Source organism: Onychomys torridus, chromosome 18 (assembly GCF_903995425.1).
Source record: "Onychomys torridus chromosome 18, mOncTor1.1, whole genome shotgun sequence".
In the NCBI taxonomy this organism is placed as follows: domain Eukaryota; kingdom Metazoa; phylum Chordata; class Mammalia; order Rodentia; family Cricetidae; genus Onychomys; species Onychomys torridus.
The window spans coordinates 42,616,193-42,630,019 of NC_050460.1; the positions used below are offsets into that span (position 1 = coordinate 42,616,193).

At 51.3% G+C, this 13,827-nt stretch overlaps 1 protein-coding gene across 1 annotated transcript in view; it reads right to left on the reverse strand.

Moving 5' to 3' along the window:
• The window catches only part of Cdh23 (cadherin related 23), a 380,451-nt gene that overhangs the window by 106,484 nt on the left and 260,140 nt on the right, over positions 1-13,827 (reverse strand). Inside the window, exons 19-22 of the mRNA XM_036167012.1 lie at positions 12,750-12,822; positions 11,070-11,186; positions 6,064-6,176; positions 4,799-4,906 (exon numbers count right to left, since the gene is read on the reverse strand). Of these exons, the coding sequence (XP_036022905.1) occupies positions 4,799-4,906; positions 6,064-6,176; positions 11,070-11,186; positions 12,750-12,822 (411 nt within the window). The remainder of the gene's footprint in view (positions 1-4,798; positions 4,907-6,063; positions 6,177-11,069; positions 11,187-12,749; positions 12,823-13,827) is intronic.

Sequence of the window (13,827 nt, forward strand, 5' to 3'; positions counted from 1 at the left end):
GCAATGACAGCCAAGGGCTGGTCAGCCCCTCCGTCTCACTTGGTGTGCGCTTTTATGCTCTGGCAGCAAAATTTGTCCCTGCTCTGGCTTAATCCCCAGCCGAGGTGTCTCTGGGGTCACTAGACCAGAACAGATAGCTATCTGGCCAGGGGCTCTACTTGTCACCATCTCTGGGAGGCAGGGGGAGAGGCTTCCAGGGCAGTTCCCTTGCTAGTGAGACCCTCTTCACAGTCTGGACATCTCATACCAGACTCGACTTATCCCACCCTCTCCTCAGCCTTGTAGTAGCAGAGGGGTGAAGAGGGGTTCCCACCTTCCTGTCCTTAATGACCTTCACTGTCTTGTGACCCTACTGCCTCATGTCCCCTGCCTCCATGATGGGGCCCTATCACCCTATTTTACAGTAGCGGACAATTCATTTCCAGGCATAATCCAAGCTAGGCTGCGTCGAGCCGCTGAGGGACAGGGGCAGCAGGTGTCCCTTGTGTTTCTATGTGTCTCTACAGCCTCCTTATTTCTGTTTCCTTTACCCCTTGGTTTCCCCCTTCAGGAAACCAAGACTTGGAGCCAAAACAACCCACCCCAGGTCACAATGTGAGGAAGACACTCTCCTGCAGAGGACGCCCAGGTAGCTGCCCCATACCCTAGTTGGGGGTGGATGGGCACAGCCCTTGGCCTCTCAGCCACTCTATGGTCATGCGGTGGGGGTGGGGGCTGGGAGGGGGCGGAGGCTGAGGCCCTGCCTGGAGGCTCCCCGCTGGGCAAGTCTGTGGACTCTCACCCTTTCCCTTATTTATTTCCCATTTCACGCCCGTCATTTTTCTCCCACCTGACGGGGAATAATTCTCTCTCTCTCCCTCTTCTTTATTTTGCTGGAGGGCATTGAAAGGCTCTAAATCAATGCCCATCAGCAGGTCCTTGAAGGAGGCCACAGGAGCAGCAGGGAGAGCCGGGCCCAAGCTCATTGACTGGGGGGTGAGGAGAGTGGGGCGAGAGAAGCATCTAGCTTGTAGCGTATGTCCATCAGGGAGACCCTCAGAGCCCACATGTCCGGCGTCCTGAGGCCCAGAGATGCATGCACTCTGTTAGCGCAGAGGGCACGGAGCGAAGGAACACATGGACATAAGCCATTTGCCATGAACTCCGAAAAATCCTTGTTTTTCATCACTTTGCGCTTCTGGAGTCATGGCTGGTGTTTATGCCAGAGTGGGCCTTGGGAGGGTCTTAGGCCACCAACAGATTTTCCAGATGAGGAAGACCCTGAGGCTGAGTGAGGGGGGAGGCGAGTCTTACCAACCCAGCGGCTGAACACAGCCTCTAACAGCAAGTACTTGTGATTTATGGCTTAGCTATGGTGTGCCTCACTATGCTCCACAGCGACCACGACGAGGAGACTGCAGTGGGGGTCAACTGATGATAGCCAGGTCCTGGAGCTTCTGACATGGGGTGGGGGGGGGGGGCCTGGGGGGATGGCCCAGTAGGCATAGCAGTCGCCACTCAAGCCTGATGACCCAAGTTCAAACACTCAGCCAAACCCACATGAACATTGGAAGCAAAAGCACATGATATGTGATGTCAGCTCTCTTAGGGCAAGATGGAGGCTGACACAGGAGACCCCTGGAGTCCCTTGGGCCAGAGAAGCCCAGAGAAAATGCAGTGGTAAAAGACAGGAGACCCTGACTCAGACAAAGTGAAAGGCACGGCCTGACACCTGAGTGGTCCTCTGATGTCAATATGTACACCCACACCCACACACATCACCCACATACACAACACAGCATTAACATACACCCACAAGATCTGACAACAACAACCTCAAGTAGAGACTCTTACTAGCCCCGTTTTCTAGGTAGTGGGAGTGGACACAGAGAGGGCCAGTAACTTGCCTAAGGTCACAGAGCCGACAACTGGTATCGCTGGAATTAGAACCCAGGTCCTTTGGAACCAGAGGCTGCCTCTTTATCCACTAAGCTAGCTTCTTCCTTATAAGCAGGTAATTTCACAGATAAGCCTGGACTGTGGAACTTCTCAGGGGGAAACATTTTGGAGGGGGGGGGGGGGCACAGTTAGCCTCTCTCAGGGTGGCATTTTAAGTTAGTACAGAGAGAGGGAGCAGGTGTAGCAGAGGACAGGAAACAGCCTTGTGGGGGACTGTGCCAGTGCTCAGTGAGGGAGAGGTGGGTGTGTAGGAAATGGAAAGTCAATGTGTGTGCATGTGCGTGTGTGAGTGTGTGCACATGTGCATTCACACATGTGCATGTGTATATGCACATATGCAAATATGTGTGCTAATATCTGTGTGCAGAAGTATGTGCATGCATATGTGTACCTGTGTTTTTGTTAGCGTACGTGTGTGCACATGTGTGTGTGCATGCAGGTGGTGAGTGTGAGGAGGCAGGTCAAAAGGCAGGCCAGTCCCAACGATGTTACCGCCTCCTTATTGCTACCTGGTTCCCTTGTTAACCACTCTCTCCTGTAGGTACCTCTCTTGTGCCTAACCACAGCCCTACCTTGCCTGGATTGTCAGGAGACCCAAGGCCCTGGGGCCTTCTTAAAGGAAGTATAGTGTTCTCACAGGTATGTGGGTGATGTATGTGGGTGTGGGTGTGCATATTGACATCAGGGGTATGTCATGAGGGGTATGAAACTTAAAGAATTTCTAGGGTGAGTCCTCTTGAAATGGCTCTTCTATGACCAACTTGATTAATGTATGAGCCACTTGGTTTCTGGTAATCTTGCCACTCATATATAATTGGGCCTTCTGCCAAGTTCTGGGACATTCTTAATTCTAGAGAATCTAACCTAGAATTCATATTTCCATGTAATTAAATGTCTACAAATGCTACATGTCCTCATTATAAAAGCTGCACATTACATTTGATAGTTATTTAATATAACAAGTTTTTAATTTTGATTTTACTCTCTTCTTCCTGAGAAGCTTGGGGCTGCATCTCCATGCCTGTCATGCTGTTTGGGAGCATAGATGTCTGTCTATCTGCTCAAGGTAACCATGGACGGTCCTGTAGGCTATAGGAGTGAGTGTGTATGTATGTGTGTGTGTGTGTGTGTGTGTGTGTGTGTGTGTGTGATATTTATTTCGCTCTGTCACTCTCTGCCACATTCCCCTGAAACATGGTTTTTCACTAAAGCTAGAGCTAGGCAGATGGCCAGCGAGCTCCAGCAATTCTGTGTCTGCCTGTCACCGTGCTAGGGTTATAGGCGTGTGGGCATAAAGCCACACCCAGCTTTTTTATGACTACTGGGATCTGGACTTGGGTCCTCATGCTGACAAAGCAGGTACTGTCACCACTGAGCCATCTCTGCAGCCTGACCCTGGCTTTCACACCGGGTAAGATGGGAGCCAGTGGTGAGTCTGAGCAGAGGGTGCCACGGGCCTAGCCTAAAGCCCATGCTCACCGAAGGTTTCTGTGGTCTAGTTCCCCCTAGAGCTACCTCTCTCCATTGCCTCTCAATTTCCTCCAGGAGGAATTTCCCAGAAACACAAGGACAGACAGACAGGTGTTTAGAGGTGGGCATTCCGCAGCAACTCTTGGGATTCCAAGTTGGGAACTCGGAGGAAATGGGTTTGAGCCAGCACCAGGGTGCCCACAAGGTGGCAGCAGAGAGTTCCAGCGGGACCCAGAGCCTTAGAGGCCTATGCAAGCACCCCAGCTAGAGGTTTCTAATTGCAGCCACAGTAGACAGGCTTTGAAAACAGTTCATTCTAGACCACCCACCCGGCCCTGCTGCTTGGGATTCTCTGGGAGGAGACATGATGCTCCAGCTGGAGGCCACTTAGATCTTGCTCATGTGGAAGCCCTAGGCAGGTGATGTTCCCATCCCCCTCTCTCTTTGTCCTTCTCCAGTTTTCCATTCTCTCCATCTGGTCCAGACAGACCTTGTCACTTCAGGATCTAGCTAGTGAACAGTGAGAGCACTGAAGAGTGAGTCAGGGCCCTGGGGTACCTGGGTGTCGGTGGGGCAGGTTCTCAGAACCTGATAAAAAGGCTACTGACCCTGTCCCGATCTGCCTGATTCTCCAGCTCTTCAGGAGCTGGGTCTCTGCCAGGTATCCTGTGAGTCCACAGAGGGACAAGGGCTGGGCCAGGTGGTCCCTACGTCCTTATCGAAAAGCCTGAGTTCAAGTCCCGGCACCATCTCTTACTAGCTCCAGGATCTTGAGCTCTGAGTCCTGCGGCCAGGGGAAGGTATCACAAAGATGAGAGAGAATTCATGAGGACCCCTTGCGGTGGTGTAGGACAGGACAGCTGTTCAATCAACTGAGAGCTGTCAGAGTTCACATCCAACACAGGACTGGCTGGGCGGCAGGTGGCTAGACATTTGGGGACCAGCCTTCCTGGATGAGGCTAAATGGGGTTCAAAGGTGGAGGGAGGAAAGGCTCACGGATGTGAATCTGAGAGCTGGGTAGAACAAGTGGGACACAGGCCCTCCGGTCTTCAGCTGCTCTTGCAAGCCAGGTTCCATTCTGGAGCCCAGTGTCCCTGGCTGTGTTACCTTTCTCTGCTTTACGTTGTATGCTGATTATAGTAGGCACACACAGGACATACAGGCGAATTCCTGGCATCCTCTGCCCGAGAGCCCCAGCAGTGAACTTCAACCCCCTGCTGGGGCAGCCCTGGGAGCTGACATGGGCCAGAGCTAACCAGGCCAATGGCTGCGGTGACTCAGTGGTGAAGGACATGGGCTGGCTCAGAATGAAATACCAAGCCCAGAGGATCATGGTGGGAATGCATCCATCCTGGCAGGGTATCCCAGCAGTGCTGTGAATCTACTTACCGTAGTCACGTCAGAGTCCGGGGGTGTCATCTCCACCAGGTTGATGTAGTAGGGAGCATCCTTCCAGGTAGGGTGGTTGTCATTGATGTCCAGGAGGGTGACATTCACCTGTGGGCCACAAGGGGTGTTATGGTTCGCTAAGACCAACCAGGGCAAAAGGCAGAGTCAGGGCATTCCAAGGTCTTAGTTCTAACAGCTCTGCCATTCTGGGTGTCTCAAGGAGAGCCTAGATTGTCAGGGACAAAGTGAGGCTAGGTCCCTGCCAGAGGAGAAGGCTCAGGTCTGACCCAGGATCGGGCAGAGAATGGATGGGGTGTCTGGAATTCCTGAAGTGACCAAGGCTTTTCTTACCCATCTGGTCTCAGTGAAGGTGACACCCAGCTGGGGATCTGAGAGAGTCCCTTGAGCCTCCCAGTCGCAGCCACAGGCCAAGTGATTTCTCTGTTCCTCTGCCCCCCAGCAAATCATTTACAGGACTGGGCTGTGATTCCTATTAGCAAGGATAGCCTCTACAGAGGTGCACATGGCGGGGCTTGCTGTATCGGTTCCAGCCAGGTGATGCCGACCCCAGCCCAGAGCCTCTGGCGTTGTACAAATGGGGCAGCTTCCCAGAGTGGGTGAGGACCACAAGGCAAGGTGAAGAAAGGCTTCCAGGGCAAGCCCAAGGCAGGCACAAGGAAAGCAGAGGGATGTGGCTAGAGCAATGGATCCCCAGTGCCATCCTCCCTCTCCTAGGGGCCCCTTGTGTTCCCACTGTCTCCCTCACCCCTTTTGCTACCAGAAGCTCACTTAGGGCCCCCCAAGTTTCTCCCTCTTCCTTGAGGCCCCTTTGTGGTGAGGAGACTTTGGTGGGCTTCTGGGCCTTCCCCGAGGGCTAGTGGCAAAGAGACTCAGCATCATAGGTGTTAAGATGGGGTAGTGGCCAGTCCCCAGGGGACACTGAAGGACCCTGATTCCTGGGCTGCTAGGAATTGTGGTTTCTGAGTAGATGCCCCGGAGAGCAGGAGAGCATTCTGGGGATCTCATGTCTTCTGCTCTTGCCCAGCTGGGCCTTTGGAGTCGAATGGAAGTATTATTCTATTGTGCCCTCCTGGGTGTCTTGTGTCGTGGAGGTAAGGCTTTTCTTTCCTATGGCTGCTCTCTGCAGACGCCATCTCCTAGTGCCTCACCCTGGTTCAGGATAGAGTGTGCAGAGGCCTGATGAGAGAGGCAACCTGAAGGTGAGCAGGGAGGAGGGCCCTGTCAGCAGGGAGGGAGGTACTCACTGTGGCAATGCCGGTTTTCTGGTTGTGGCCCACACCCCCATCCACAGCCCGCACAATGAGGATGTATTCCGATTTGGTCTCACGGTCCAGCAGAGATGTGGTGGTGATTTCTCCTATTGGACAGAGAGGTGGATGAGTGACATGATGTGTGTGTGGGTGGGTGTGGGGGGGGGCTGGGGGTCGGGGGAGGCAGGGAGAAGGAAGTTAGACATAGAGATATATGTGCAAACTGCAATTGGCCACAGTCACGGCCACGGTGGCCTCTGCAACTGCAGGGGCCCACCTGTATGCTTGAGAGGGTGAACACCTATGTTTTAGAGGGGACCCAAGAGCTGGGCAACAGTACCCCATAACGGGGCGGCTTTGCAGATGTGGGGCAGGGGCTGACAGAGTAGGAGGGCCATCGGGTCCCAGACCCTCTCACAGAACATCCGTGGTTTAGATTTGACATTATATTGTTTTTCTGGCTTTATCACCTTATCTAGTTACTTCAGGCCCCTGCGCCTCAGTTTCCACACCTGCCCAGAAAGGAAGTATGACAGGACAATTTTACAGCAGGGCCATCGTTTTCATGACATTCGTTAATGTCATGAAAACCTCAGAAGAGCCCCAGGCTCTATCTAGAGATAATGTCACCAGGACCAGTGGCAGGAGGGGGACACCCAGGCTGGAGTTCACACGTGTTTGAGCTTGTGGCTCAGGTGTGGGTATGCAAACCCACAGTGTGTGAGCTGACAGAGTTCTGAGTAAGCAGCCGTGAAATACTTTCCCAGTTTCCCCAACAATGGTCTAATGATACCACCTGATTTTTTTTTATATTAGTGTGCAAACAAGTTATTAACAGACATGTTCAAAATAAACTACAATTTTTGTCAGCTGCTTTTGCCCTTTCTTTGGTTCTTAGGCATCACCAGCACACCAACGTCACCTTGGTAGTCTTTTATTTATTTTTCTGGTGTGTATACATTTTCATGTTGTAGATGCCAGCCGACAACTTTGAGTGCTGTATCTCTGGTGCCCTCCGCCTTGTTTTTAGGGGCAGGATTTCCCACTGGGACATGGGACTCACTGATTAGACGAGGCTGGGTGGCTAGTGATTCCCCAAGGATCCATTTGCCTCTGTCTCCCCAGAGCTGGGATGACAAGCACATGCTACTGTGCCTGGCATTTTTATGCGGGTTCTGGGAATTGAACTCAGGTCCCACATTGTACAACAAGCACTTTACCAACTGAACATCTATCTCCCAGCCTGCATGGTAATCCTATACTAGTAAGGTTTGACAAACAGCTCCCCAAAGAGAACAAAAGCCATTTATTGATTTCAGTGGTATAAATACTCCCCCCAGGGCCATTCCAAGCCACTAACTCCATGGCCTTGACTGTGGCATTCCAGAGCAGCTGTGAGCCCTCAGATCTGAGTGTATCACTACGGCCAGGCCAGGCCCCAGCCCACGGCGCTGCAGGGGATGGCGCCTACTTTGAGAACAAAGACCCAAATTTGAATTCTCTGTATAGCCTTCCTCGGATGGGTGTCCCTGCGGAGGAGACTGAACCTCCTCTTTGAGCCTCAGTTTCTCATTTGTCAGAAGGAGCTCAGAATGCCTTCCAGGCAGAGATGTTGCCGCAGGGAATGGCCACAGCAGTAGAGCCCCTGTCCTGCAAGCATGACAACCTGAGTTTCAATCCCCAGGACCCTTGTTAAAGCCTGGCATGGCAGTGTGTATTTGTAACCCCAAAGCTGTGGGGAAGGCAGAGACAGGAGGATCCCTGGAGCTCTCTGGCCAGTCAGGGTGGCTGGATCAATGGGTTCCAGGTTCCCAGGTTCAGTGAGAGACCCTGTCTTAAAAGGAACTATAGGGGAAAACTACCACTGTTCAGAAACCCATCATTTCCTTCTGGTAGACCAATGGTAGACCTAATGCTGCGATCCTTTAATACAGTTCCCCATGTTGTGGTGACCCCCCCAACCATAAAATTATTTTCGTTGCTCCTTCATAACTGTAATTTTGCTACTGTGATGAATTGGAATGTAAATATCTGAGATGCAAGATATCGGACACTCCACCCCCAGGTTGAGAACTGCCGCAGTAGACTGAGAGTTTCCCAAGGCAGGCAGAGACTGGGGTGGTACCCATTGTTTTGTTCCTATTGTCTGAGTTGTGTGACATGGGGCAAGCTACTTAACATCTCCACCATAAAACAAGGGCAGGGAGAACTGGCTCCCCAAGGCCCCCTTCACACTGATATTTCCCTCCCTGACACAGTTACCCATCCTGGATTGAACAGGGAGCCGGGGTTGGAGGGCAAGGTAATGGAGGTGCCACAGCCAGAGATCACAGACTGGCTAAGGTCTGCCAAGGGAGCCAAGGGTGGTGTCAATGAGTGAATTGGTAGGGTTAGGAAGAATTTAATTTGTTAGAGTTTTAAAATGAATTTATATTCATGATAGATGACCTTTCACATCTGGGAAATTAGATTCAATTAAGGCTACCTTTGTGTTAACAGGCCTGGCTAATGCAACCAAGGATCGCAGAGGAACATGTTCCCACTTTTGGGTGTTAAGACAGCAGAAAATGCTGGGGTCCTCACTGTAGGCCCTAGGGTGGAGCTGGAGTCTCCAGCCTGCCTCAGGATGTGGATGGGTGGCAGGTTGTAGTTCACATACGGCTTTATCGACCCCAAAAGAGAACATTTGAGCTCTGGGATGAGCTGGTCAAGCACTGAGAGACCTCAGTCAAATTTTTAGCTTGGCTCTTGCCTCAGTTTCTTCGTCTGGAAAATGGGTGTGATGCTGGGAGGGAAATGAGTTAGTGCTGGGCACTTGGTTAATACTTGGTGCTGAGATGCTCTCTGCAGGTTCCAGAACCGCAGATTAAACTCTCCTCAGATCAAAACTACTCTAAAAATTGCATCCGAATTGAGCAATGTAGAGACAATTTTTTTCTTGTCATTATTCTTGGCACAATATAGTGTCACAGTTTGCTTGTTTGTTTTGTGAGATGGAGGTCTCATGTGGCCAGGGTGGCCTGGAACTTGCTATGTAGCTAAGGATGACTTTGAACTTCTGATATTCCCATCTCCACCTCCTGAGTGCTAGATTCCCGGCCTGTGCCACACCACACCTGGAATGGAATCCATGGCTTCTAGGCAAGCACTCTACCTAGCTAGAGCTAGGTAGCTCTAGCTCTGGGACAGGGGTGTGTGTGTGTGTGTGTGCGCACGTGCACGTGCACATATATATGGACATATGCAAATGCAGTCATGCATGCATCTCCCACAGCAAACTTGTGGAGAGAGCAACTCCTGACTTGCCACCTTGTTTGAGACTGTGTTTACAGCTGTGTAGCCCAGGCTGGCTCATCTGTAAGCTACATTCTCCTGTCTTTGCCTCCAGTCTCAGAGCAGGAGTGCTAAGCTTACAGATACACATCACTGCACCTGGGCTTTATGTGGGTTCTGGGAGTGTGAACTTACATTCTCACATTGCACAGCCAGCATTTTACCATGGTGACATCTCTTCAGCCTTCAGCTAGCTTTTTACAAAGATGTTCTTAGTGATTGAGAGATGACTTCAAGGTGCCGGAGGATATGTGTGGGTCATATGCAAAACCTGTACCATTCTCCCTAAGGGGTAGCAACACTTTGCTGTTGTTGGGATTCATGGAGCTGACCCTAGGCAATTCTGATGTGTGACTTCTAGAAATGTGGCTTGCCAAGAAGGATGCTCAAAGAGTCCGAGGAAGGTCCAAGGTGGAAGGAGAGACTCATGTGACCCTGGGTCTCCTCTCCTCATCCTTGTATGTAGCAATCCCAGCCATCTGCTCCCAGAGTTTTAAGAGTAAGGTCACAAAGGAGCTGTAAGGACAACCTTGATCCAGGAGTCATGGGCAACAGGAAGGTTCTGCTGGGCTATTGACTACCTGTGGCAGGGATGGCAAGATCTCTGGAGTTCTTGCCTCATGCTCAGGGTAACCTGTTGCTGAGTGGCAACTACTAGGCAGAGACTGTTCCCGGAGATTTCTAGCAGTGAGATAGCCCCTGCCTGCTCTGGCCAAGGTGTGTGAGGGTACTTGCCAGATCCACCTTGTATAATGGCCCTTGTATGTTTTTTTCTTTTTCAGAGAACTTAGAGCCACAATATGGAAGGGACCTGGGTTTAGAACTGTCACGTCAAAGGCCATCCACTGAACATCTGCCCACACTGCTGTATTCCTACTTTTCTGAGTCATCAGGAGTCTGGGATAAACCTTTTGGCATCCAGAGTTCCCTTAAACTTACAGAAATGGGCCCCTAGAAGCAAATGACTTGTATGCCCATGCAGTTGACCTGGACCCCAAGAGGACCACACTTTATTCTTCCTACATTCTAGCACTGAGTTCAGCACCTTCCAAATGAGCATGAGGGGCCCCAAAGTTCTTCCTGGGCATGGCTGAACAGCTGGGCTCTTGTACTTTTTTTTTAGCTACCCCACCCAGCAACTACAAGGAGGAGAGAAAGTTAGAGAGAGATGTACAAAGTGTCTTAGAAAGAGTTATATAGGATAAACGAGGAGCTACAGATGGGACCCATAGGTGAATATACAAAAGATAAAATGGTAGTGATTTTGTTCTGTCCTTCCTACAGGCTGGTTTTAGGTGTGCTCATTACACTCACCATCTAGTGCACACAACAGCTCAAAGACAACACGGGAGTGTATGAAGAGGAACCCAGATTTAAACCCAAGTGAGCAACCAAGAGAAAGGATACTTGGGGGTAGCACATGCCCTTGAAGAGCGGTGTATGTCAGCTATTCAGAAAATAAACAGGTTTAAACACTCTTTACCCTTGCAAGGCAAGGTTTGGTAGACATGTTTGTGGTGGGATCGCTTCAGGTAAGATGAGTACTTAACGCTGAAGTAAATATTTCAGAGGTAAAATCAAAGCCAGTTTGCTCTTAACAGCGTGGGAGAAGATACACAGTCCCTAACTAGCCCAGGAGGCACAGAGCAGCAGGTCTGGGGGCTCACCAGAGCGGGCATTGATGCGGAACTGCGAGGATCCTTCCAATGAGTAGATGATGGATTCCTGCCCATACTCCCGCGAGCGGTCCAGGTCTGTGGCATTTAGGAACAGCACTGTGGCTCCTTTAGGACGACAATGAGGTAGGAGGTTGCTCTTCTGACCCCCAGTCCCTGGAGTCAGATCCCAGACCCTCTAGTGGCCAAGCCTCAAGGAATTAGAGAGCATGATAGATGAGATGCCCCAGGGCTGAGTGGACTCAGGTCTCCACAGAAGTGAGACTAGGCCTGGGATATGGTCCCCCCCCCCCCCCCCCCCCCCGACACCTGGTCCAGCCTCCAGCAGCTCAAACTGCCTCCTGACCTTGCCTGGCTGTCCTGTGGATCAAAATCGCCCAGATCTACCAGCTCTCAAAGAAACAAAGCACCCAATTAAATTATTCTACATTTACTACATCCAATTTTGGTCCTGTTTTATCTTATTCATAGCAGAATTTATACAGGACTTTATTTTCTCGTTAATGTCCAGTGAAGGCCTTTGCCTTTCACTTCCTTTCCATCTATGTGGGATCCTGGGTTCAGGGAGGGGCTGGCTACGCCTGCAGCCTTGGCCAGACCCCACAAGTGACTTGTCCTAAGGGCATGCTCACCCAGGCTTTGGGCTGCAGCACCTTTGTGCTCTGGGGAGCAGTCAGAGGTTGGGTAAAAGTCCTGTGGCCCCCAGATGAGTCCCTCAGCCACTTCCTCTGCAACAGGGGTCACCCGTGGGGCTTCTGGGAAGGCTCCCTTGCAAAAGTATACAGGTGCCAGGTATTGGTGGCAGCTAGGAGAAATAGTAAGCAGTCTCCAAGAAGAGCATGGATCAGGCAGGCCCCTTCCAGGTGTGCTCTTTGGTTCCAGGGGCATGGACTTAGGAAGAGAGTTAGGTGTCATATTCAAAGACCTTGTCTTTGCAGAATACCCAGGGATTCTGGGGAGCACTGAGGGCCTTTAGCAGGGATAATCTTTAGGGGATGCTGGATACAAGAATATGGGGTAGGCATAGTCTGGCACCCAACTCACTCATCTTCAGACACTGGAGAGGTATCTGGAGGCTCTGCTTAGATCCCAATACAAGGAAAGGTGCTCCCTAGCTCCAGCTATATTGATTTCAACTGTCTCTAAGTCCAGCTGACCTGGATACTCACTGTCCTCTCCTCTACACTGGTGCTCAGAAATCTTTGCAGTCTGCATGTCCACCGAGGAGAGCACACCTGGAGGTAAAGCTATCAGCCTGTCCCGAGGACAGCAACCCACATCTGGAACTTGTGGTACTGGCTCAAGTTGGGTCTCCCATTCTCAGGCATATACAGGAATATACTTCAAGACCACCCTTCAAAGCCACCCCACCCCCCCAAAAAAAATCACGGCTCCCTGACCCTACCTCACAGTACCAAGTCTTGGAACTCACGACACTCCAGAGTCTTTAATCAAGATTGCATAATGAATCATCTCTTATTCTCTTCCCACTGCACTAGCAACTGGTGAACATGACCTGGTATCCAATGGAGGTTCTGCACACAGTAGCAATAACCAGATGCCCCCACAGTCACCCCTGGGTAGTTGATGAGGCTGCAGGCCTCCCAAATGCATAGACCAAGGTTGCAGCTGCCCACGTGTGTACTCTCTGACCCCCGGCCCCAGCTGTACCTGCCATGATGTTCTCCACCACGGAAACGAAGTAGGCAGGCTTGCTGAAGGTGGGAGGGTTATCATTCTCATCCTGGAAGGGAAGCGCACAGATCAGTGTGTCTCGGCGGCACTTGGCCAACTATCCACAGTGGGAACCAAGGGGCAGCTTGGGCTGGCTGGCCCTGAGGGCCTCTGGTCTCTATGTAACACCAGTGGTTAGGGTGTTATGAAGGCCAGGAGTCCTTCGGCAGGTCATGCTGAAGGAGGTAGGATAATGATTGGAGAAACGTGCCAGGGTAGGGAAGGAATAGTATGAGATGCAGAGATAGACCCTAAGTAAGAGAAGTCAGCTCGCCCATGGCTCCCAGTCTCCCGTCTCCCAGCTGCACTCCAGAAGTCTATTCCCTTACTTCTTCTGCTCCCAATCAGGGTCCACTTGACCTTCCCTCCCAGCTGAGTCAAGACACGGAGAAAGGTTCTAGAAGCCCTATGAAAATGAAGTGAGAGAGAGAGCTGGGAGATGGTACGGTGGTTAAGAACATTGGCTGCTCTTCCCAAGTTCAATTCCCAAGACTACAACTACCTATAACTTCGGTTCCCTGGGAGCCTCTGTGGGCACTAGGCATATATCTGGTACATAGACATTCATGCAGGCAAAACATCCATTCACATAAAAAAAAAACTTAATTAAAAAAGTGAAAGAGAAAGGCATGTCTACACCAAAAGATACTGAAGTGTGCAGGGGTAGGCAGTGTTTAGGCTACTCCCAGAGTCTAGGCTCCAGCCCTGGACTGGCTGTGAATGGGGCTGGACAGACACCCCGATCACACATGAACACCAGCTTCTCATCCTCTGAACCAGCCTGGCCTGCAGCCTGGCACCTGCCAGTTCTAGAGCGTTCCTTCCTCTGGCTCAGCCTGTAGCAGCTAGGGATGGAAGTGGGAAGCCTGGCTGAGAGGCTGAACCAGGTAGGGATGAGCCCTGCAATGGGGGAACCAGAGCCAGGTGCAGCCCACAGCTCCCCCATGAGCTCTCCTAAACTCTTCCATCAGAGAAGCGAGCCTTCCTGCCTTTGAGACTCTCACCATGGCCGACT